At 42.8% G+C, this 23,200-nt stretch overlaps 1 protein-coding gene across 1 annotated transcript; it reads left to right on the top strand.

Moving 5' to 3' along the window:
• Nucleotides 1-5,545: 5,545 nt before the first annotated feature.
• LOC125128478 (melanoma-associated antigen B16-like) lies at nucleotides 5,546-6,221 on the top strand. Its single transcript, XM_047782810.1, has 2 exons — nucleotides 5,546-5,780; nucleotides 5,854-6,221. Exons 1-2 carry the CDS (start codon nucleotides 5,546-5,548, stop codon nucleotides 6,219-6,221), a joined length of 603 nt encoding a protein of 200 aa, XP_047638766.1.
• Nucleotides 6,222-23,200: the final 16,979 nt, after the last annotated feature.

Below are 23,200 nucleotides of genomic sequence, written 5' to 3'. Positions count from 1 at the left end.
TATTCTTTGACTACTGAGGTCTAGAGAGACTAAGCTTTCAGTCAAACTAGCAAATTCTGTATTGGTTCCAGAACCAATGGAAAGGAATATGTGTGGCTGTGTCTACATTAAAAACCCCCAAACTTTAAAGATTGCTATTATATGGTGGAAATGAGGACATTTTGTTAATCAAGAGCAGCTGAGTCTCACAGACTGACTCTATTCAGGGCTTGGTTAGAATTGACTCATCAATTCTATGGAACTGGTCAATTCACCCTAACCACCACTTTGATGGATTAAAAGCCCCCCCCAAAACTTAGGATGTTTGATTGATCTCCCACCTAAATTGATTGCATGTGAACCAGAAGCATGTGGACTGTTACAGTCAAGACAGTCTTTCAGATTGCTTCCGAGAAAAATAATCTGACTCTGAAGTCACATTCTTGGGCATTTATTAAATAGGAAAAGCCCAAATGTCTCCAAATCTTTTCCATATCCATTGACTACGGTGTGAATTTCAACATGGTCCATACGTCTGTTAGGAGCTTTGTTTAGCCATTAGTACAGGAGACTAATAATAATACTTATACAAGACAGAAGTCCTTTTTCTCACACGTAGTAGAAGCAAAGAGGATTGGCGTAGCTTAGAGGCAGGACATGAAGGTGTTGTGCCTGTGCATGAAAGCAAGTTGCTTCTGGTATTTTAGGCTTATTACAATAGAGAAAAAAAGCATTTGTAGACTTCATAACTGCATACTGGATGGCCAGAGTACTGTCAATTTGCTCCAGCACAGACATCTCCAGGAAGAGCAGCAGCAACAGAAGTTGCTGATTCAGCTTTTGATAAGCCACTATCATGCTCCACCATCCATCTAGTCACTGCACGTGTTAAGCAGGTGAGTTAAATGAGGAAGTAATAGAAATCAGCATTCCTTTAGTTTTCTTTGATGATGACTCTTGTTTCCAGAATCCTCTCAAAAATAAGCATTGCTTTTGGTTTACTCTTTTGTTAGAAGGGGATGGTCCCAGTTGTACTTACTTTGGGTCAGGAAGTCAATTTGAAGATTCTGCTATATACTTGATTTATTCATTCAGACTGTAGTTTGGGAACTGGAGCAAATAACCAGAGGTTGGATTAATAGAAACTTTGCTCCCACCATGAGATAGACTTGAACTCAAACTCCATTTATCACAGGATCCCCATATATAAGGCTCTGCTCTGAGTGTGTGTGTGGGGAAAAGAGTGACATGCTGGTTCCCTAGGGGTTAGCATAAATCCAAAGCCATGTTGATAGTTTGTGAAAAGTCTAGGTAGTTCCCTTTATCTAGTACACAGTTTTTTTGGTAAATGTATGCAGGTGAAGGAGTAGAAGATTTTCATAGGTTCTTACAATGTTCTTACCAGGTCCTTCCTCAAGGTTTTTCCTTTTCATTCATTGAACTGAGAGTCTGGATGTTGAAAGACAGGCCATGATTCTCCAATGATGATTTAAGTCAGGAATGATGATTTAAGTCTAGGTTCATCAGGCTTAGAATTTTTTCAGTTTTACAGGTCAAGTATATCCTTCAGAGGCTGCCCATCTAGTTCAGTTTATAGAAACATAGTGATCAATTAGCCACCATCAAAAGATCCCTGCAAGTCAAGTCATTCTGCTATTACAATAATCACATCTATTCTGTTTCTAGCAGTTAAATCCTGCTATTTAGTGTCTGCCCCTTTGGACATCCATCAGCCCTGCTGAAATCAGGGAACTAACTTATTTATTTATTTATTTATTTTGCCTTTTTGCCTTTTCTAGGGCCGCCTTCCGCGGCATATGGAGGTTCCCGGGCTAGGGGTCCAATTGGAGCTGCAACTGCTGGCCTATGCCACAGCGACAGCACTGCAGGATCCAAGAGGTTTCTGTGACCTACACCACAGCTCACGGCAACACTGGATCCTTAACCCACTGAGCAAGGCCAGGGATCAAACCTGAAACCTCATGGTTCCTAGTCGGATTCGTTAACCACTGCACCACAACGGGAACTCCAGGGAACTAACTTTAATAGCAATATCTCCACCTTCATCCCCAGAGTATAGTAGAAATTCAACAAAGCACTCTTCAAGGGGTTTGGTTTTCTCTTCATCAATGTTTTCCTCAATGCCTTAGAAAAGGGAGTGTTCGCTAGGCTTAGCTCCGGTGTTTGCTAGATGTTGTGTATGATAAGTCCATCCCACCATTCTTATCTCCCTAAGTCTCTGGAATCATAGTGTTTCAGCTTCCTTCAGCAATAGGCCACGGTGGAATCCACATTTCAAACAACTGAGTTAACAATTGGCTCAGGCTAAGGAGAATGAATCCAGACTCTCGGGTTAGTGGACCCATGCTAATAATTTGGTGCATAAAATTATGTTTCTGGTAGAATACCCCATATATTCCCTAGGCTTTGCCAATATTTTAGCAAAATCTTCTAGTTCTTTTGACCTATGGATCTTTTCCTTCAATGTTCGACTTTCTAAATTGGCCCCTAAGGGCATGCTAGATCTGGAATCAGTTACAAGTCTGCAGGAAATGAAGAGTCACAGGTGTAAGATGTGAGAACTGGAATTCCTGTATGAGATAACTATCTCAGATGAGGTCTCTATGAGGCCAGACAAGCATCTTCAGATAGGGGAGACAAACTACTTCTTTTGGTAAGAGAGGTGCAGCAGAATTTGAGGGTTCTCAGAATCATCTAGATCCTCTCAAATGCCTTCATTCCAATTCTTGTGGCCCTCTCTTTCCTGAATAATGACCTAACTTTCACCCAAGATATCTAGTGAGGACATGAATTCAACCTACATTGAAATTTAGTACCTCGCCAGATCTGACTCTCCATTTGCTTTGCATTTGGCCATGATGAACTTGTGACTATAAGACAAAAGAAATTCTTTTAGAGTAGTTCTAGAAGCTACCTATTCTCTAACAGCACCTTGATATGAGATTTAAATTCTTTAGCCTATCTCTATTTATTGATTTATTTATCTTTGGATGCATCCATAGCATGCACAAGTTCCCAGGCCAGGAATTGAAGCTGAGCCGTAGCCATGACTTGAGCTGCAGCAGTGACAATGCTGGATCCTTAACCCACTGAGCCACCAGGGAATTCCAAGCCTTTATTTTTAAAAGCTCATGGATACTTATAGAGGCAGCCATCCCAACCCCCATTTCTTGTATTCCTCAGCCCCACATAGTGGTGTAAGTGGGAAAGCAATCAAATGGGAAGCCAAAACTTTGGCTTCAGTAGACACTTTATTCCAAATGACAAAAGATAATCATTTATGTTGCTGTTTTACTACCTCACATACCATGGATAACTAGTGTTCCATCATTTAATGATACCCAAATACTTAATTCAAACCCAAATAGGTCACATGGTCAATCAAATGTTCCATGTCCTTGAATCTGTTGCTTGCGATCATGTGTAGTCCAATTTTTGTATTGGTCAGAGTTCTTTAGTTGTAGTCAATGCATTTTCTCTGGTTAATTAAACAGAAAGGAATTTATTTGGGGATAAAGTGCTTAAAGAATCATTATAGAGGTAGGAGAAACAGACTGCTGGTAAGCTTCCAGGAAGAACCCCAGAGTGTGTTTCCACATTCCAAAATGTCCTTCCGAAGGAGTTACGGCATCTGCTATGATCAGGAAGCCATCACACTGCTGGTTCCGATCCGTGCTAGAAATATGCTTCATGCCCTGCCTCTTTGCTGTATAACTTAGTTTTGAATCAGTCTAATTATAGGTACATCTGATGGGTGGAATATCTGTTACCCTAGGCATCCTGCATAAGAACTGGGAAATACAACTTTTTAATGTGTTTATTTGTTGTCGAATAGGCAGAATCTACAGAGTGAGGAACTATCAAAATGTTAAGAAGGTGTTAAAAATATTTTTGATATCTGATAAGGAGGCTGGAGAATGGAAACGGGAAGAACAATAGCAGTTTACTTCTTGAATTGGGTGGTAGGTCAACAAGGATTCATTATTTTCTAATACTTTATAATGAATACATATGTGTATTAGCCTGGGTTCTTCAGAGAAACAGACCAATAGGATCTGTCTCTGTCTGTCTGACTATCTATCTTCTAGAGATTTACTGTAAGGAATTAGCTTATATGAATTTGGAAGCTAAGAGGTCCCAAGATCTATAGTCAGTAGTAACCTAGAATCCCAGAATAGTCAATGATAAAGTTCTAGTCTGAGTCTGATGGCTGAAGACCAATGTCCCAGCTCAGACACCATCAGGCAGTGAGTAAGAATTTTTTCTCACTCAGCCTTTTATTCTTTTTTTTGGGTCTTTTTGCTATTTCTTGGGCCGCTCCCACGGCATGTGGAGGTTCCCAGGCTAGGGGTCCAATCGGAGCTGTAGCCACCGGCCTATGCCAGAGCCACAGCAATGCAGGATCCGAGCCGCGTCTGCAACCTACACCACAGCTCACGGCAATGCCGGATCGTTAACCCACTGAGCAAGGCCAGGGACCGAACCCGCAACCTCATGGTTCCTAGTCGGATTCGTTAACCACTGCGCCACGACAGGAACTCCTAACTCAGCCTTTTATTCTACTTAGGTTTTCACCCACATGGGGGAGGACAGTTAGCTTTACTGAGTCTCAAATGCTAATCTCATCCCAGAGCACCCTCATAGACACACTCAGAAATAATGTTTAAACCAAATATCTGGACATCCCATGACCCAGTCAAATGGACACGTAAAACTGACCATCACAATTTTTACCTACTTTTTATGCATATATCGAAGAATATTATTTTTGGTATGAGAATCAAAAAAAGGATTTGGGGGCAACTACAAATGACTGATGTCCACTACAAAATGTAGTCCTGGGAGGGTGGTTGGCGACGGCCGGTACTGACAGGCAAGGCCTCCATCCCCCAAAAGTGGAGTCCTAAGACTGGTCAAGTGTCAAGGAAAGTGAGGCCTGCTCTGAGGACTGCCGGCTCAACTGAGTGGACGGAGGTATCCCAGACCCTTCCAGGAATTGTGGGAAGATGCCAAGTGAGGACTGAGGGAACCACCCAACCCAGGCGGGCAGGTGGAGGTGGCTGGAAACTCCATTACAAGATCTGGGATGAGCCGAGTTGTGGGCAGGGGGGAGATGAACTGAGATGGGGTAGGGGGTGGCTTCCCCTGGCTTTTGCCTTGGAAGCCTAAGAATGGTGAGTATCTTGGTCTGAAAGAGGAGGCCTAATTTCAGCAGAGAGAGGAGTCCTAGGCCCTGCAGATGTCAAGGAGGTAAGGCCTGTTCTGAGGACTGCTGCCCCAGGTGAGCAGAGGAGGGAATCCCAGACCCTGCCAGGAGTCAAGGAATCTGAGGAAGGTGAAGGCCTTGGTGTGAGGGTTGCAGCGTCCTGTCAGCCAAAGGAGGACTTCCAGCCTCTTTAAGTTGAGGGGGAGGCGTTCTCTGAGGACTGCTGCCTCAGGTGAGTGGAGGGAGGAGTCTCAGACTCTGCCAGGAGTCAAGGTTGTGGTCCTCTGTTATACACCCTCCTGCTCACATTCCCACTTGCTACCACTGACCAGAGTGAGAATGTCTCAGAGTTGGGAGATTCCACATTGCCGACAGGGAAAACACCATGTCCAGGGCCCGGGGGCTGCACATGCCTCCGAGAATCCAGAGGAGGCTTCTCCCTCCTCCTCCCATTCTCTAATGCCTGGCAACCTGGAGGAGGCTTTGGCTGCTGGGGCACCTAGTGCTTGCCAGGGTCCTTGGAGTGCCTGCTTAGCTTATGCTGTCACCACAGCCTTCTTATCAAGCAAATCAGGTGAGCGCTCCAGCAGACAAGAAAAGGAGGGTGGTTCATTTTCTTCAGAGTCCTCTTCAGAACTTGTCCACAGACCCTCTTGATGAGAAGGTGAATTTGTTGGTGCAGTTCCTGCTGCAAAAGTATCAAAAGAGAGCCGATCACAAAGGCAGACAGATTAGTGATGTCATCAGAGAGCACAAGGATGACTTCCTTGAGGTCCTCGGAGAGCCCTCTGCACACCTAGAGCTTGTCTTTGGGGTAGATGTGAAGGAAGTCGATCCCACTAGCCATGGCTATGCTCTCGTCAACAAACTAGGCCTCACCTATGATGCCAGGCTCAGTGGTGATGAGGGCAGGCCCGAGACTAGCCTCCTGATAATTATCCTGGGCATGATTTTCATGAAGGGCAATCATGCCACTGAGGAGGAGATCTCGGAAGTCCTGAATACAATGGACTGACATTCTCGGAGGAAGCGTTTCATCTTCAGGGATCCCAGAAAGTTCATTACCAAAGATTTAGTGAGGAAGGGGTACCTAGAGTACCACCAGGTGTGCAACAGTGATCTTCCACATGATGAGTTCCTATGGGGCCCAAGAGTCCTTGCTGAAGCCAGCAAAATGAAATTGCTTGAATTTTTGACCAAGATCCAGGAGTCTGACCCCACTTGCTTCCCATCTCAGTGTGAGGAGACTTTGAGAGATGAAGCTGAGAGAGCCTGAGCTAGAGTTGCCACCCGTATTAGCACAAGCGTCAAGGCCAGGGCATGTTCCAGTCCCAGATCCAGCAGCTCCTCCCACCCATAGTGAGATGTGAAGCAGATTCTTCACTTTGCCATTAAAAACAGCAGTCAACTTTCTACGTAGTGGAGGGCTGGAGTGCGGCTCTAGGGAACACAGTGTATCCTGTTTTGTGTCCCTCTTCTATATGTTAACATAGGTTTATCTTCTTTGGGGCTGTTTTCAAATGTTGTTCCTTTTAATGTAACATTTCATTAGCTTCAGAATCTAAGTTTATGAATGACATTGGTCATACCATTATTGCTGTATATGGAATTTAAGAATACAAGTTTTGTTCATAAAACGTTGTAAAACTGACCATCTTCTTTTGGGATCTGGAAAAGATAACATGGCATTTGAATAGGCATTTTCTTGGAAGTGTCAAAAAACTCAGCAGGAAGATAGTTGGGTTCAAGAAAAAAAAAAGATTGTCAATTCTTGGCTTCTCCTATCTTTTTAAATCTGCTGTTGTGTAAAATTAGATGACATATATATGCATTTGCTTATGTTATTGGAGAATGTAAGAGAAATAAATCTTAATAAATTAGACCCTCCAAAAAAATCCCAAAATGTAGTCCCTGTAATTAAGATTTTGACTGAGTTTTTATATAAATGCCTAATTTAAAAAGGAGTCATTTTTAAAATTGGTGTTAGTCATTTGTACCTTGGTTTGAAGGTGAATGAGTGGGTTGTTGAATGGAGTTTGGTGGGAGACAGAATTTAAATCTAGGTTTTTGAGGGGTAGAAAAGTGGGGAGCGCCATGAGAAGAATAAAAGAGGAAAGAATGGGAGTTTGAGGGCTCAAAGACAGATTTCTGCTACTTCACATTTTGGTTTGAACTGCTCTAACTCCTAGCGCCTGCTTAAGGATCTTTTTTGTTTTTATTTTTTTTTTCACCTTAAGGGATATTGGAATTTTCAGGTGCCAATGGATTATTTCCAGTTTGTTATGTATCTATCAATACGCCCAGTTTTCATTTTTTAATACACATGGCAGAACTCTGAATTAAAACCTGCTCTTCCAACCTGTCTGGTTCTCTGGGTATTAGTTTACACAATTAGAAAGTGCAGGTGGGGTTATGTACTTCATGATCTGCTGCTACTTGTTTCAGTCTTGGGTTGGAGAAGCCAATGAGCAGAAATTGCACAAGGGAACTTTCTTCAAACCTAAAGTTTATGAATAATGCATAACTTGCTGTGACTCATCAAAAGCAATGGTAAACAAAACCCAAACAGTTGGCCACCTCCTCAGCAATCCACAGACAGTGGTCCCACCCCTTACAAACTGTGAACGGCAATATTTGAAGGTAGCAATGGAAGTTGGTGGTGCTGATTTATCTTTAGCATCGTCCATATGCTTATTGGCACACAGTTAAGTCAGAAAAGTGACTGAGCACAAGCAAAGAGAGAAAAGGTATCCCAACTACTAAGGTATCTGGAATTGGAGGAAATGGAAGTTGTTCTCTACCCAACCCCACATAAGTGCTCCTGCCCTGGTCTTTTTCCAGTTGTAAATGGGAAGCAACACCAGTTTTACAGTCAGACAATCCTGGCTTCAAATTCTGCCTCTGCTACTTATGAACTTTATGCCCTTGGGAGAGTTACTTCTTTCCTTTTAGTTTAGTTTTTTTTTTTTCAAATCATTTTTCAATTTTGGTCTTCATTCAGGAAGAAGAGATAGTAGCAATACTTATCTCTAAACACTCAGAGCTCTTAATTAATAGCAACAGCAGCTGACTCATGCTGATTAAGTAGAAAAGATATTGGGTAGCTCACAGAGTAGTTGGCAGGCATAGAGAGTCAGGCATGAGGCTAAGCTTTTGGGGTCAAGGCCTGAAACTATGCTTCAGAAGTGGTCCAATAAGGAAGCTACTGACCCTACTTCCCCCCAGAGCACAGAATGGCTGCCAGGAATGTACACTCTGCTGCAACTCTGCCAGCACTGATTCTTCTGGGCCAGGAACTGATCTTGCAACAACTGGTACCCCAGAATACTGGATGCCTCTGCCACTGCCCTTGTCAGAAAATGGGTTCCAGGCATCCCCTCCTTCCTCTGGCTCATCTTTTCTGCTTAAATTGTTGCCTAGGAGCGTCTTAGTGGCAGATCCTAGGCTTTATGCCTGTGTTCTAGCTGCCAAGGTCTCTGGGGAAGCAAATTTTCTGACTTGACTTTAGAGAGGCAAAACTCATAAGGCAGGGAACTCCCCAAACATAGCAAAATGCACAAAAGGTGAGAAGCAACCAGAAAATATGCCATACTTTCTCTCAAAGAGCTGTGAAAACCAAGCGAGTATGCCATGTTTGGTGGGCTTCTGGGGTTCGTTATTTTTTGTTTCCTTTTCCTTCATTAGAAATATCCATTTGCTCATTGATTCACCCCTAGGCTGTTTTCTATGTAGGCAGAATTTGTAAATAAAGTGGAATGGAACCTTTGTCCCAAGGTGAGGCCCACTTGGAAAGGTCTCTGCTTCCTGGAGTCATTCCTTGGATGGACTTGACCTCTTGGCTCCTGACTTTGTCTGCTGTGACCCATGGACCTACTCACTCCTTCCTCTTATACTTGATCTTTTGATTCCTGCATCTTTTGCTTGCTCATGACCACAGCAACCCACTGACACTGTATATCCCACCTGCCATTTTATCCTAAGCTCTTGGTCTCTTGACTTTTAGTTTATAATGAATCCTAATACCAATTGGATTCTCTCTTAGCAGCTCTGACTTCTAAGTTTATGCAGCATTTTCATATTTTACATAATCATTGAAGGAGACTTTCTAAGACATTTGTATCTTAAATTCTTTTAGATTTATAAATCTCTTTCCTATCTCTAATGAAAGAAAAGTGAAGAAAATTTAAAGTGGAGGTAGAAAAAGGCAAAAGTTACAGAATGGTTTCTCTACCACTCACCCCAGGCTTTGACTTCTTTTCCCAAGTAATTCATTAGATCTTTGTATACATAAGGGAAAAGAAAACCAAAACAACTTGCTCTAAGAAATATACTAGCATTTCTTACGGACAAAACTTCCCTAGACTCTCTTAAGACAAATTCTGCTTTCTGTTTCATGCAACTGCACTTGCTAAATTGCCAGACCTTCTTCTCAACAAAAATAAAGGGGCAACATTCTCTACATTATCAGTCTGGTATCTAGCTGTTGGGACTTAGAGAATGCCTTAAAGAGCTGGGGAGAATACAGAATGATCCTCTTCTACCATCATGGCTTATGGAGCCAGGAATTATTTGACTATAATTATTTATTCAGATTGTTCTGATATCTCTCTACTTCATTTGACAGTCTGGGAAATGTTCTGCTCAGTTGGCTGGAAATGTCCTCAGAAGTCCTTAGGGTTGTTTGTATCTTGGGTGGTGATCTAGAGAAGTATATGCAACCAGATGTGGAAGATAGTTCTTGTTCAGAGTTGTCACAGTATAGGGATTGACCCTCAGGATAAAGGCAATTGAAGCAATGTTCTATTTTATATTTGACATCATGGATCTCCTATAGAGAGCAGAGAGTTCCCCTGGAGAATATTGTCAAGAGTTACCAGATTTTACTTGCTCAGTTGCGCACCTCAAAATAAGGCATTAGTAGAGAAAGACTGAGGACCTCAGATCAAAAACAGCTAGCACATCTTAAGAAAAAATATCTTTGGAGCTCCCGCTGTGGTGCAACAAGATCAGCAGTGTCTTAGGAGTGCCAGAATGCAGGTTCAATCCCAGGGCCCACACAAAGAGTTAAAGACCAGTGTTGCCGAAGCTTTGGCTTATGTTGTGACTGTGGCTAGGATCTGATCCCTGGCCCGGGAGCTCCAGATGCCTCAGAGCAGCCAAAAATGAAAACAAACAAGAAAGAAAAGGAGTTCCCATTGTGGCTCAGTGGTTAGCCAATCCGACTAGGAACCATGAGGTTGAGGGTTCGAACCCTGGCCTTGCTCAGTGGGTTAAGGATCTAGTGTTGCTGTGAGCTGTGGTGTAGGTCGCTGGGATCTGATGTTGCTGTGGCTGTGGCATAGGCCGGTGGCTTCAGCTCCGATTAGACCCCTAGCCTGGGAACCTCCATATGCTGCAGATGCGTCCCTAGAAAAAGACAAAAAGAAAGAAAGAAAAAAATGTCTTTGAGTGCAGCTCCATCTATTTGCTGTGGTGGGAAAACTGGACCTAGAGCCAGACCACTTTGAATCCCAGCTCTGCTACTTTCAGAAGAGCATTTTGGATAAGACATTGGTTCCACTATTATATAACTTTCCTGATTTAACAAAAGTGAAGGACTTAGGAGTTTCTGTCATGGCTCAGTGGTTAACTAATCTGACTAGGAACCATGAGGTTTCTCAGTGGGTTAAGGATCTGGTGTTGCCTTGAGCTGTGGTGTAGGTTGCAAACTCGGTTCGGATCCTTCGTTGCTGTGGCTGTAGCATAGGCTGGCAGCTATGGCTCCAATTAGACCCATAGCCTGGGAACCTCCATATGCCCTGGGTGCAGCCCTAGAAAATATAAAAGGCCAAAAAAAAAAAAAAATGAGGGACTTAAGGTGCAAATACACCAGAATCCCTTACTAGCGTTTAAATTAACTAAGATTCATTAGCTTGGTGGCTGTAAAGGCCCTGAAAATAATAGGACAGAGAGAGGTAACTCCAAAGAATTGGAACGTGGTTTTGGAAAGGGCTAGAGCTAATACCATGGAAGTGGCAATTCTAGCTGGGGTGCCCAGGTTGTAGTGTCCTATTGACCTTCAGGCAGCAGGAGGAGGTACAGACATGGCCAAAATCATGCTCAGAGAGAAAGAGAGGGGATCTTTCAGACAGACTCTATCGCTATTAAATTTTATCTACACTTTGCCCTGCTTAGTACAGTTAGTTAAGCATCAGGAAAAGCAGTAGTGGCAGATCAGAAAAAGCCTACTATTGATGAGAGTGGGAAATGAACAACAGGTATAGTCCTAGTGAGTTGATTTTAGGTTGAAAGCATCCATACCCACAGCCTTGCTGCGGAAGGAAATCCCAGACTTGCTGCCAATTTTCATCATGGGACATATGGACTTTATTCTTTCTGGTTCAGTGATCTTGGTCCAGCTGCAAGTATAACTTGTTTGTGAATTGGCAACAGAAACAAGTAAAGTTATTGGATGGAGACCAGGTGGATAGTCTGGCCCTTTATTTATTTATTTATTTATTTATTTATTTTGTTTTTCTTTTTAGGGCTGTATCCAAGGCATATGGAGGTTCCCAGGCTAGGTGTTGAATCGGAGCTGTAGCTGATGGCCTACACCACAGCCACCACAGCATGGGATCCGAGCTGTGTCTGCGACCTACACCACAGCTCACGGCAATGTCAGATCCTTAACCCACTGAGCGAGGCCAGGGATTGAACCTGCATCCTCATGGTTCCTAGTCAGATTCGTTAACCACTGAGCTACGATAGGAACTCCAAGTCCTGCCCTTTATACATGTCTGGTGTTTGGAGGGTTGGTCTGATTAATTCTGGCAAATCTCTGCTGGGCTCCTAAATCTAGCTTCTAGGAGGTCGAGGCATCTGTCCCATTCATCTTTTCCTGGGTCTGTTATAGATCTAAGTTCTAAGAACAGTCTGAGACTAGTCGGAGCCTCAATGCTGTGTTGAGAGTATAGGCAAAATATTTCCATTATTCCATTGTCATAGAATAGAATGGGAAAACAGGAAGAAGCTCTTTAAATTGAGGACAAGGCTCAGGTCCAGAGGAGGGCTATGATTTGCCTAGGATCATTTGAAAGAGTGTTTGGTAGAAGTGGAAACTTTCCAAAAAGAAATTAAAAATTATCAGTGGGCATGATTATTACCTCTCACCATCAGGTAGAGTTTGGGTAGTAAACTATTATAAATAAAAAGGGAATAAATAACTTCTATGTGTTTCAGGGTTTAACCCACAGACTGAACAAAAACCGTATTGCTAATATACAATTTATATAAATTGCGGCGGGAAGGCACTTATTTTACCAGTTTAATGCAGCACTAGATTTCAGGGAAACACCATTTTGTTTTGGAAGGACAGTGATGGGTGTTTATGCACAGCAAAATCTTGGGCCCTGAAATATTGCTTTGTACTTCCTGACCGTCTCTCTACACTGCCTGTGACTCATAGTATAAGAATCCTTTAATTATTCTGAAAGCAGTTGGCTGGCTGTATTTTTCCTTCTCTCCTTCCATTTCTATCTCTCAGACAGTGTTAGTTCTCCAGGTTTGAAGCTTTTTCTCCTAGTTTTAGCTGTGCCGTGCAGCCCTTGGAGGTGCAGACACCGGGTGTCCCTGCTCTGGAACAGAGCAGATGTCCCTGTCCACATTTAGAGAGAGCCCCAGCCTCATTCCCAGACCTCAGCTAAGAAGGGGGCCTCAAGAAAAAATGAGCCAGGGCCTGCCAGCCCCCGGCTGTGGCTGTGTTTTATTGGCTAATCTTCTGTCTTTTTCCTTTAGACAGAGTCCATCATGGTTCATCTTTACTTTTCAGTTTTTCTTTTCTCACAAGGGATCCATTTTTGAGAGACCAAGAAGATACAGTTTTCTGGACAACCAGACTTCTCATTGTTGACCCAAGGGGCCAGACCCCCCTCCCCTTTCTCTTTTTCATGCATGTCTCCCTGTCCCAGCATAAGCCAGCACCTTCATACAGAAAACTAAACTGGTACTTAGGAGACATACATTCCCCTGTTCCATAAATAGTTATCAAGGGTCTGCCTTAAGTGAGGTGACCAACTGCCCGGTTTACCTGCCACTGTCCTGGTTTTAGAACTCAAAGTGCTATGTCCCTGGAACCCCCTCAGTTTTGAGAAAACTCAGCTGGACATCCTAACCCTAAGCACAGCACTGTCTACTGCACTCCAATATATAGGAGCTGAGTATATAACTGACCTGAGCCTCTCAGGTACTCAGTGACCTTCTGTGGTTTTCAGTTCTTTTCTTACAGCGCAAAGCATGACACTGTGGAAAGGGCACTTAACTAGAATCAGTAACTCTGGGCTCTGGGTCCTGTTTGATCACTAAAGAGGCAGGAATTCAAGGGTAGATCACTGAACTTCAGTTTCCTTTTCTGAAGGAAAAGTTGGATTTAGTGTTCTTTGACTTTTTTTTTTTTTTTTTGCTTTTGCTTTTTAGGGCCGCACCCATGGCATATGGAAGTTCCCAGGCTAGAGGTCAAATTGGAGCTACACTGCCAGCCCATGCCATAGCCACAGGCGGGATCCGAGCCATGTCTGCAACCTACACCCCAGCTCTCAGCAGCACGGGATCCTCAACCCACTGAATGAGGCCAGGGATCAAACCAAATCCTCATGGATTCATTCCCCGCTGTGCCATGATGGGAACTCCCTCTACAATTCTATTGCTAAAGCAACTTGATAAACCAATTCACACTAATTAGTATTACTAGATAACAAGTAGTAGGTAATTAGGTCTTGCTGACACTTGTTGCTGTTGTTGCTAATATTTACGAGGTCCTTATTTGGTGCCAGACACACCCATTATATTACTTCAACCTCACAAACTTTTGGAGCGACTCAAGGCCTAGAGGGTAAGTGGTTTGCCCCCAAAGCACACAGAAAGTTGTGGATTAAAGATCAGAACCTGGGAGGTCTGACTTTCCAGTCCAGACTTGAACTGTTGCTCTCACTGGCTGGAGATAAGTCAGCAGTTAAAATGAACAGGCTGATTATTTCCCCTCAAAGGACTGGAAAAAGGAAGCTGGCTATTTGGAATGAGATCTTTGTACTCTGGGCTGTTAAGGACTGGGGTCCTGAAAAACAGAGCATGGTATTTAAGGAAATTAGGGTTTTCAGTTCATAGCAAGGCCCCTCCCTGCTCTTTAAGATTAGCCGAAGGGTGGCAGAACCCATTGAGAATTAGAGCATCCTTCCTCCCCCACTGCTTTTTTCCTGGTTTTGGAAGCTTTGGGATATTTCCACTCCCTGCAGGATCCATAAAGCACTTTCGGTGCTGTTAGCAAGGCTCAGAGGGTCACTGCCAACTACTCCCTTTGCCTCTTACTGTTGATCTGAAAAAACGATTTCATTTAGGTCTAGTTTGCCTAAGAGTGTGCATGTGCAAATGTGTGTGTGTGTGGGCGCACGCGGGGGGTGTGTGTATGGGGAGAGAGGGGTGTAGGAAGATTCTTACTAGGCTCGTTTCTCTTTCTTTAGAAAGGATGATTGGAATAGAAACAAAATAAGACTGGGTCACATTCACAGCAGCTGGCAGAGTTTCACTTAATTAAACTACTGTGATTGCTTTATTCATACATTTCCCTTGCCATTCCCTTCCTTTCCAGCTCCTTATAAGTGCAATACTATTTCATGGGGAAGGGGGAAGAAATTAAATGCTGTTAGTCTTTAAGACCAACACTAATTAACAACATTTATTTTACTGTGATTGCCTACGTGAAAGTATGCAAAGTAAATTTATGTTCTGAGAATTCGACTGCTTTGGACTGTGTTAAAGGGAATTAACAGTTCCTGGGAACTCATCCTCATTTGCTCTAAATTCCTCAGAGTACAGTGAAACACCAGTGCCAGGGTGGGAAATTGAAGCCAAAGCCAAAAATGATGGTCAGTTGAGCTGTTGGCCGCAGCATGATCGTTCTAAAACCCAGGTCAGATCCACTTTCTCTCCTGCTGCAAAACCCAAGACAGGTCTCCCACCTGCTGGATCAAGGGGAAGCGCCTTAGCCTGGCGTAGAAAATATTTCACAACCTGGCTCTATATCTCTCCAGCCCATCTCTCCCCAACCCCCTCACCACTACCTGCCCAAGGCTCCAATCATAGGACCCCTACCCATCTGCCCCATCACCATCCTTTTCCCATTTCCATGACTTTTTCACACATGATTACCATTTATTTATTTATTTTTTTAGGGCTGCACCTGTGGCATACTGAAGTTCCCAGGCTAGGGGTCAAACTGGAGCTGTAGCTACCGGCCTACACCACAGCCTCAGCAACATGGGATCCAAGACTGTGACCTAAACCACAGCTCACAGCAATGCCACATTCCCCACTGAGTAGGGCCAGGTATTGAACTCGCATCCTCATGGATACTAGTTGGGTCCGTTGCCGTTGACCCACAACAGGAACTCCTCTTTCTCTCTCTTAATACAATCCCTGAGCCACGACAGGAACTCCCCCTTTCCTTTTACTGCCATTCACACCCACCACGCCCCTGTCACTTGGTGGATTCCTCTCTTTCTTTCAGTTGAAGTTTGGAGCTTGCATTTTCTGTAAAGTCTGTCTGGACTCCCCCTACTGGAATCAGTCTCTCTTTTGTACTTTCATGTTATTTTGGATATTTTTATCAGGGCATTTATCACAGTGTGTTGTAATTGTGTGTGTGTGTGTGTGTGTGTGTGTGTCTCCTTCATTATTACTTGTCCTTATTATTCTCTTCTAATTTCAGAATCTGGCACAAGCCAGGGAGTACTTAGTATAAGGGTAGTACTTAATGCTCTTTGACTGAGTACATTATGGCTGCTATGATCTGTCAGTTATTATTTACTGTATGTTTACTATGTGCAAAGCATCATGAGGGGCTGTATTGAGAGAGCGAGAGAGAGGAGTTCCTGTTGTGACTCAGTGGCAACAAACCCAACTACTATCTGTGAGGATGCGGGTTAGATCCCTGACCTTGCTCAGTGAGTTAAGGATCTGGCATTGCCATGAGCTGTGATGTAGGTTGCAGATGTAGCTCGGATCCTGTGTTGCCGTGGCTGTGTCATAGGCTGGCAGCTGTAGCTCCAGTTCGACCCCTAGGCTGGGAACTTCCATATGCTGGGAACTTCCATATGTTGCAGCCCTAAAAAGAAAAAAAAAAAAAGAGAGAGAGGGAAAAATCAGAATGACATAGGTGAAAGTCCTTCAAGAAACATAAAATTCTGTGTGAGATGAAGAATTAGAAAGCAAAATAGAAAAAAAACATTGTGCAGTGATACAAGAACATTGCTATGAGAACTTAGGGAAGGGGGATTTGGACTGGGGTTAGGGTGGGAAGAAGGTATCACAGAGTAGGTGCATATGAAAGGATTTTGACAGATATAGAAATAATGGAAGAATGGGGGCATCCAGGTTGGGGAAACAATATGAACAAAGGCATAGAGATAAGGACATAGTCATTTCCCTGGAACAAAAGGGTCTGAGAGTTCTAGTCTCACCATAACTAGGGAGACTGAACACTTACAAAAAAATCTGAAATAAATCCCATTAATATCAATAAATGCATTTTCCCTAGTTGCTTATATTTGCATCCTCTAAGCAAGAGTGGTGATTAATCATCTCCAAATTGCTCAAGGATATGAAGCAGGGTGTTCATAAGTCTTTAGCAGCAGGAAATGCTTGTTGCAAATACACTATTTACAATCTACTTTGTAAGCATCATTTCTGTTGGGACTGTGCAGGAGATAATGATAATAGTAGGTGTTAGCCCAGTCTTAACAGAAACACAAAGAAAATGTTCACAAGTGGCAACCATTCCCCATTGCAAAGTTTAAATGGGCTTGCCCACAGCTCTCGATCTTTCAAAATATAGCCAGATAACACAAAGTTGGTTAATACTTTACAGGACAGTTGTGTTTTGAAAATAAAAAGAATGTTTTGTCCCCTAGAAATCCTTCATGAAAAAAAACCCCAAAACTTTAAAATCAGTTACAAATGCTATATACAAACCAACCAGAAAGTGTACATGGTCAGTAAGGCTTTTTGGAGTTCCCTTTGTGGCTCAGTGGGTTAAGAACCCTGGCGTTGCAGGGTGCAGCTTTGATCCCTGGCCCCACTCATGAGTTAAGATCTGGTGCTGCCACAAGCTGCGGCATAGGTTCCAGATGCAGCTCTGATCTGGTGTTGCTGTGACTGTAGCATAGGCTGGCAGCTGCAGCTCTGATTCTACCCCTAGCCTGGGAAATTCCATATGCCACGTGTTTGGCTGTAAAAAGAAAAAAAAAAGACTGGAAATCTTTTAATTTGCCAAGTTTATATAATATGTGGCAGCAATGAACAATTTACAGATAGAAATTTATTCAGGATCCACCATTATCAATGATATTTATGAAGTTCCTTATTGTTACAACATGAGGCTGATTAAAGCAGTATTATGTAGACATACTTCCTGCTTTCTAGGCGTTAACCATGTTAGACTGTTGGGTTCATGCATTCAAGGACATGTAGATGCCAGAGTTAAGATAACCAGCCAGGGAGTTCCCGTTGTGGCTCAGTGGTTAACGAATCCGACCAGGAACCATGAGGTTGTGGGTTCGATCCCTGGCCTTGCTCATTGGGTTAAGGATCTGGTGTTGCCGTGAGCTGTGGTGTAGCTCGAAGATGCGGCTCGGATCCCTCGTTGCTGTGGCTCTGGCGTAGGCAGGCGGCTACAGCTCCGATTAGACCCCTAGCCTGGGAACCTCCATATGCTACAGGAGTGGCCCTAGAAAAGGCAAAAAGACAAAAAAAATAAAAAATAAAAAAATAACCAGCCAGCCGTACATAGTCTTTTGCGTTTCCTCCTTACTCTTTACGAGTCAACATATCTTCACATTCATTTTTTTCAGTTTTTCATAACCTGGTGAAGTAAATAGAGCAAGAAAAATGATTTGGACTTTACAGATGAGGAAACTGAAAGGCAGACATCATCAACAAATTGCTCACACACAACACATTATCTCCACAGAAAGAACCAGAACTCTTGCCTTTAGACTTCTTGTCCATTGCTGCATGGTGGTGCTCATGAATAAAGTTATCTCATGTAGAGTGTTGTAGAGGTGGGGAGCAAGAGTAAATATCTGATTGCCATGGAGATCTTTAGTTATTTATTTTTTTGCCATGGAGGTCAATATAAGGGAGGATGACAATTCCATCATGGATGGGAATGACTCAAAGGGAGATTTTTTTTTTTTTGCCTTTTCTGGGGCCACTCCCACGACATATGGAGGTTCCCAGGCTAGAGGTTTAATTGGAGCTGTAGCCGCCAGCCTATGCCAGAGCCACAGCAATGCAGAATCCGAGCCGCATCTGCGAGCTACACCACAGCTCATGGCAACGCCAGATCCTTAACCCACTGAGCAAGGCCAGGGATCGAACCCACAACCTCATGGTCCCTGGTCGGATTTGTTAACCTCTGAGCCATGACAGGAACTCCTCAAAGGGAGATTTTTATCAAACCTCTAAGCTTAGAGGCCCACTAAAATGGATATATCTGATGCTTAGGTAACACATATTCCCACAAAAATTTGGATTTAAAATCCACAAGTCCTTCATAGGAAACCAAACAGCGTTGTATAGGCAAAGCAGTGGACAATAACAGCTATAATCACAATGGACATCTACAGGGTGCTTGATCTACATCAGGTACTGTGTTAAGGGCTTCTTACCCACCATGTTCTTTAAGAACAATCCTTTGAGAAGGTACTGTTACTGTTGTGTTACAGATGAGGAAATTGAAGTGTAGGTTGTTTATTAAGATCTTATAACTGATAAACCACAGAGGGGAGAACTGAACCCATGCAGCCTGCCTCCAAAGCCAGAGTGTTTCCTCTCTGTTATTCCAACTCCTTTGTACCAACTGTATAGTCTGTGGGCTGAGGGAAAGGAAAATATATAGGAACAGGGGTTGTGGCTAACCCCGAAGATTGAGTTCAGGTGTTAGAGAACATCAGCGAAGGCAGAGCCCACAGGGAAAGCCCTCAGTAACAGGAACCCAGAACAAGCCCCCAGGGCTGTGTCTCAACCAACAGATCTGTTAGCAGGCAAGCAAAGAGCATTGGAAAGTCAAGGACCAAACTGATTCTAATGTTTCCCCACCTCTGTTCCCTTTTTGTTTTTCAGAGCTTTCTGGGGTTGGTTGTTTGATTTTGGTCCCTTCTCAGGAGTAATTGTCTAGATCTTTTATTATTATTATTATTTAATGAATTTTATTACATTTATAGTTGTACAATGATCATCACAACCAAATTTTATAGCATTTCTATCCCAAACCCCCAGTGCGTCCCCCCATCCCCCAAACTGTCTCCTTTGGAAACCATAAGTTTCTCAAAGTCTGTGAGTTAGTTTCTATTCCACAAAGAAGTTCATTGTGTCCTTTTTTTAGATTCCACATGTCAGTGATAGCATATGATGTTGGTGTCTCACTGTCTGACTGACTTCACTTGGCATGATAATTTCTAGGTCCATCCATGTTGCTAAAAATGCCATTATTTCTTTCCTTTTAATGGCTGAGTAATATTCCATTGTGTATATGTACCACATCTTCTTGATCCACTCCTCTGTCAATGGACATTTAGGTTGTTTCCATGTCTTGGCTATTGCAAATAGTGCTGCAATGAACATGGGAGTACCTGTGTCTTTTTGAGTCATAGTTTTCTCTGGATAGATGCCCAGGAGTGGGATTACTGGATCAAATGGTAATTCTATTTTTAGTTTTCTGCAGAATCTCCATACTGTTTTCCACAGTGGTTGCACCAATTTACATTCCCACCAATAGTGTATGAGGGTTCCCTTTTCTCCACACCCTCTCCAGCACTTATTGTTTGTAGACCTTTTTTTTTATAGGGCCACACCTGCAGCATAGGGAGGTTCTCAGGCTAGGGGTCAAATTGGAGCTGTAGCCACTGGCCTACACCATAGCCACAGCAACATAGGATCTGAGCCACGTCTGTGACCTACACCACAGCTCATGGCAACACTGGATCCTTTAACCCACTGAGTGAGGCCAGGGATCAAACCTACATCCTCATGGATCCTAGTTGGGTTCCTTAACTGCTGAGCCACAACAGGAACTCCCTGTTTGTAGACTTTTTGACGATGGCCATTCTCACTGGTGTAAGGTGGTACCTCATAATGGTTTTGATTTGCGTTTCTCTAATAATTAGTGATGTTGAACATTCTTTCATGTGTTTTTTGGCCATCTGTATGTCTTCTTGGGAGAATTGTCTGTTTAGATCTCCTGCCCATTTTTTGATGGGGTTGTTTATTTTTCTGGTATTGAGCTGAAGGTGTTTATAAATTTGGGAGATTAATCCCTTGTCAGTTGCTTCATTTGCAAAGATTTTATCCCATTCTGTGGGTTGTCTTTTTGTTTTGTTTAGGGTTCCCTTTGCTGTGCATAAACGTTTACATCCCATTTGTTTATTTTTGTTTTTATTGTCACTAGGTGGATCTGAGACGATATTGCTATGGTTTATGTCAGAGAGTGTTTGGCCTATGTTTTCCTCTAAGAGTTTTATAGTGTCTGGCCTTATACCTAGGTCTTTAATCCATTTTGAGTTTATTTTTGTGTATGGTGTTAGGAAGTGTTATAATTTCATTCTTTTCCATGTGGCTGTCCAGTTTTCCCAGCACCACTTATTGAAGGGGCTGTCTTTTCTCCATTGTATATTGTTGCCTCCTTTGTCATAGATTAGTTGACTGTAGGTGTGTGGGTTTAATTCTGAGCTTTCTATCCTGTTCCACTCATCTATATTTCTGTCTTTATGCCAGTACCATATGGTTTTGATGACTGTAGCTTTTCTTGGATTGGAAGAATCAATATTATCAAAATAACTATATTACTCAAGGCAATCTACAGATTCAATGCAATCCCTATCAAATTACCAAGGACATTTTTCACAGAATTAGAACAAAATATTTTAAAGTCTGTTTGGAAGCACAAAAGACCCAGAATAGCCAAAGCCATCCTGAGAAAAAAAATGGAGCTGGAGGAATCAGGCTCTCTGACTTCAGACTATACAACAAATTTTCTAGATTTTGATGTGGCTGCCAGTAGAATTAGGTTTTTGTCCTCAAGAATCTTTAGTATGTTTTCTTTTAGAAGACCCACTGTTTCTGAGACAAAGAAGTTATCCCTTCAACATGGGTGCAGTGGACTGAATGTGCCCTTCCAAGATTTATGTGTTGAAACTGTAATTGCAATGTGATGGTATTGTTTTGTTTTTATCTTTTTAGGGCCACACCCCTTGGCATGTGGAGGTTCCCAGGCTATGGTCAAATTGGAGCTGCAGCTGCTGGCCTACACCACAACCACAGCAACGCCAGATCTGAGCCATATCCACAACCTACACCACAGTTCATGGCAACACTGAGTCCTTAACCCACTGAACAAGGCCAGGGATCAAACCTGTGTCCTCATGGATGCTAGTCAGGTACGTTTCCACTGAGCCACGATGGGAACTCCAGTGTGATGGTATTTGAAATAGGGATTTTGGGAGGTAATTTGGTCATGATGGTGGAGCCCTCGTGAATGGGATTAATGCCCTTATAAGATGAGGCTAGAGTCAGCTATCTCTCTTTTCTGCCAAGTGAGGATATAAAGAGAAGTCCGCTATCTGCAGCTTGGAAGAGGGCCCTTACCATGACCCTGACCTCAGACCCTGCCAGCCTCCAGAACTGTGAGAAATAAATTTCTGTTGTTGAGCCATTCAATCTACAGTGTTTTGTTGTAACAGCCTGAACTAAGACAAAGGGATATGTAGGGCCTTCCCCTTTAGTGGAGTGTGCTTTCTGTTCACCCCACATCCTGCCTCTGTTCCCAAAGCTTAGGTGGGATGCAAAGCCAAGCGGTCCTCCTGAGAACCCATCATTTACTCTCTATAGACCTGACCCCTTCCTAGTGAGTCTCAAAAGAAATGCTATGCAGCAGCCTTTTGAAATGAAATGCTTTTCTATTGAACCAGAAAATAATCACATCCTCCCATTTACTCTTTAGGGTACAAATTGATCTGACTTAATTTGTCAGAGAGCCAGAACTGCAGGCAAATAGACGTGGGAGAAATCAACCAATCTTTTAAGCCAGCAGTAATTGTTACTCCTGTTGGCTGGCTAAATGACTTGTATCTGGAGGAGATGCTCAGAATGAATCAGAATGCCTGAGGTGACAGAAACACAGAGCCTTCCAAAGTGGGCTCTAACAGAGCAAGTGTTTCTGTCTTACAAGGGTATAGTTTCATGTTTCCTCCCTCTTCTCCTCTCCTGGGGCTAGTGTCCTCTGCAGAAACCAAAGGCAATGCATGTATATAATATGGAGGAAATACAGCTTGTGTGGGAATGAGAAGAGATGAGTATCATTAGCATTTAATCCAAGGATGTGCTTACTTGTGCCTTGGTCATTAATAAACCCAGGAAGTGAAGAGGCACTTCAGCAGAGGGGGTGAAGTCCTTTTGCTGGTGAGCAGTCTGTTTTAAAATTTAAATAGAAATATAGTTTAAATATACAAGAAAACTGTGGAAAAAAATGTAATTGACACTCATGTATTAACTACCAGGTTGAAGAGTTGCCATTTTGCCATATTAGCATAGACTCTCTCCTTACCTCTTTCCTTCCTCCCTTCTTTCCTCAGAAGCAATAGAGCTACATCTCCATACTTCCACTCACTGTTCTATTCTTTTTCTCTTTCTCTCTAGAGAAAAGTGCAATTACAGTATTATAATTTATCTTTCTTGATTAAAATTACTTTTATTAGTTAGCTTTTTATGCAGAAAGAATATGTAGTCCCCTTTGAAGGTAGACTTTCACTGTTAATCCTTGGGATATATTCTGTATATAACCTTTAACAACTTTTTACCTCTGATATGATGTTGCAGTTTACCCATCTTGATACCAATTGATCTAGTTCAGTGATTTTAACTGCCGCATTGCTTTGTATGAGTAACTCTAAATTTATTTCACTCCACCCT

This window comes from Phacochoerus africanus, chromosome 5 (genome assembly GCF_016906955.1).
Source record: "Phacochoerus africanus isolate WHEZ1 chromosome 5, ROS_Pafr_v1, whole genome shotgun sequence".
NCBI lineage: Eukaryota > Metazoa > Chordata > Mammalia > Artiodactyla > Suidae > Phacochoerus > Phacochoerus africanus.
This window is presented reverse-complemented; position numbering and strand designations above follow the sequence as displayed.

Coding starts and splice junctions, on each gene's coding strand:
- LOC125128478 (XM_047782810.1), top strand. CDS start 5,546: ATGTCTCAGAGTTGGGAGATTCCACATTGCCGACAGGGAAAACACCAT. Junction 5,781..5,853: donor CTTCTTATCAAGCAAATCAG/GTGAGCGCTCCA, acceptor ACTTGTCCACAG/ACCCTCTTGATGAGAAGGTG.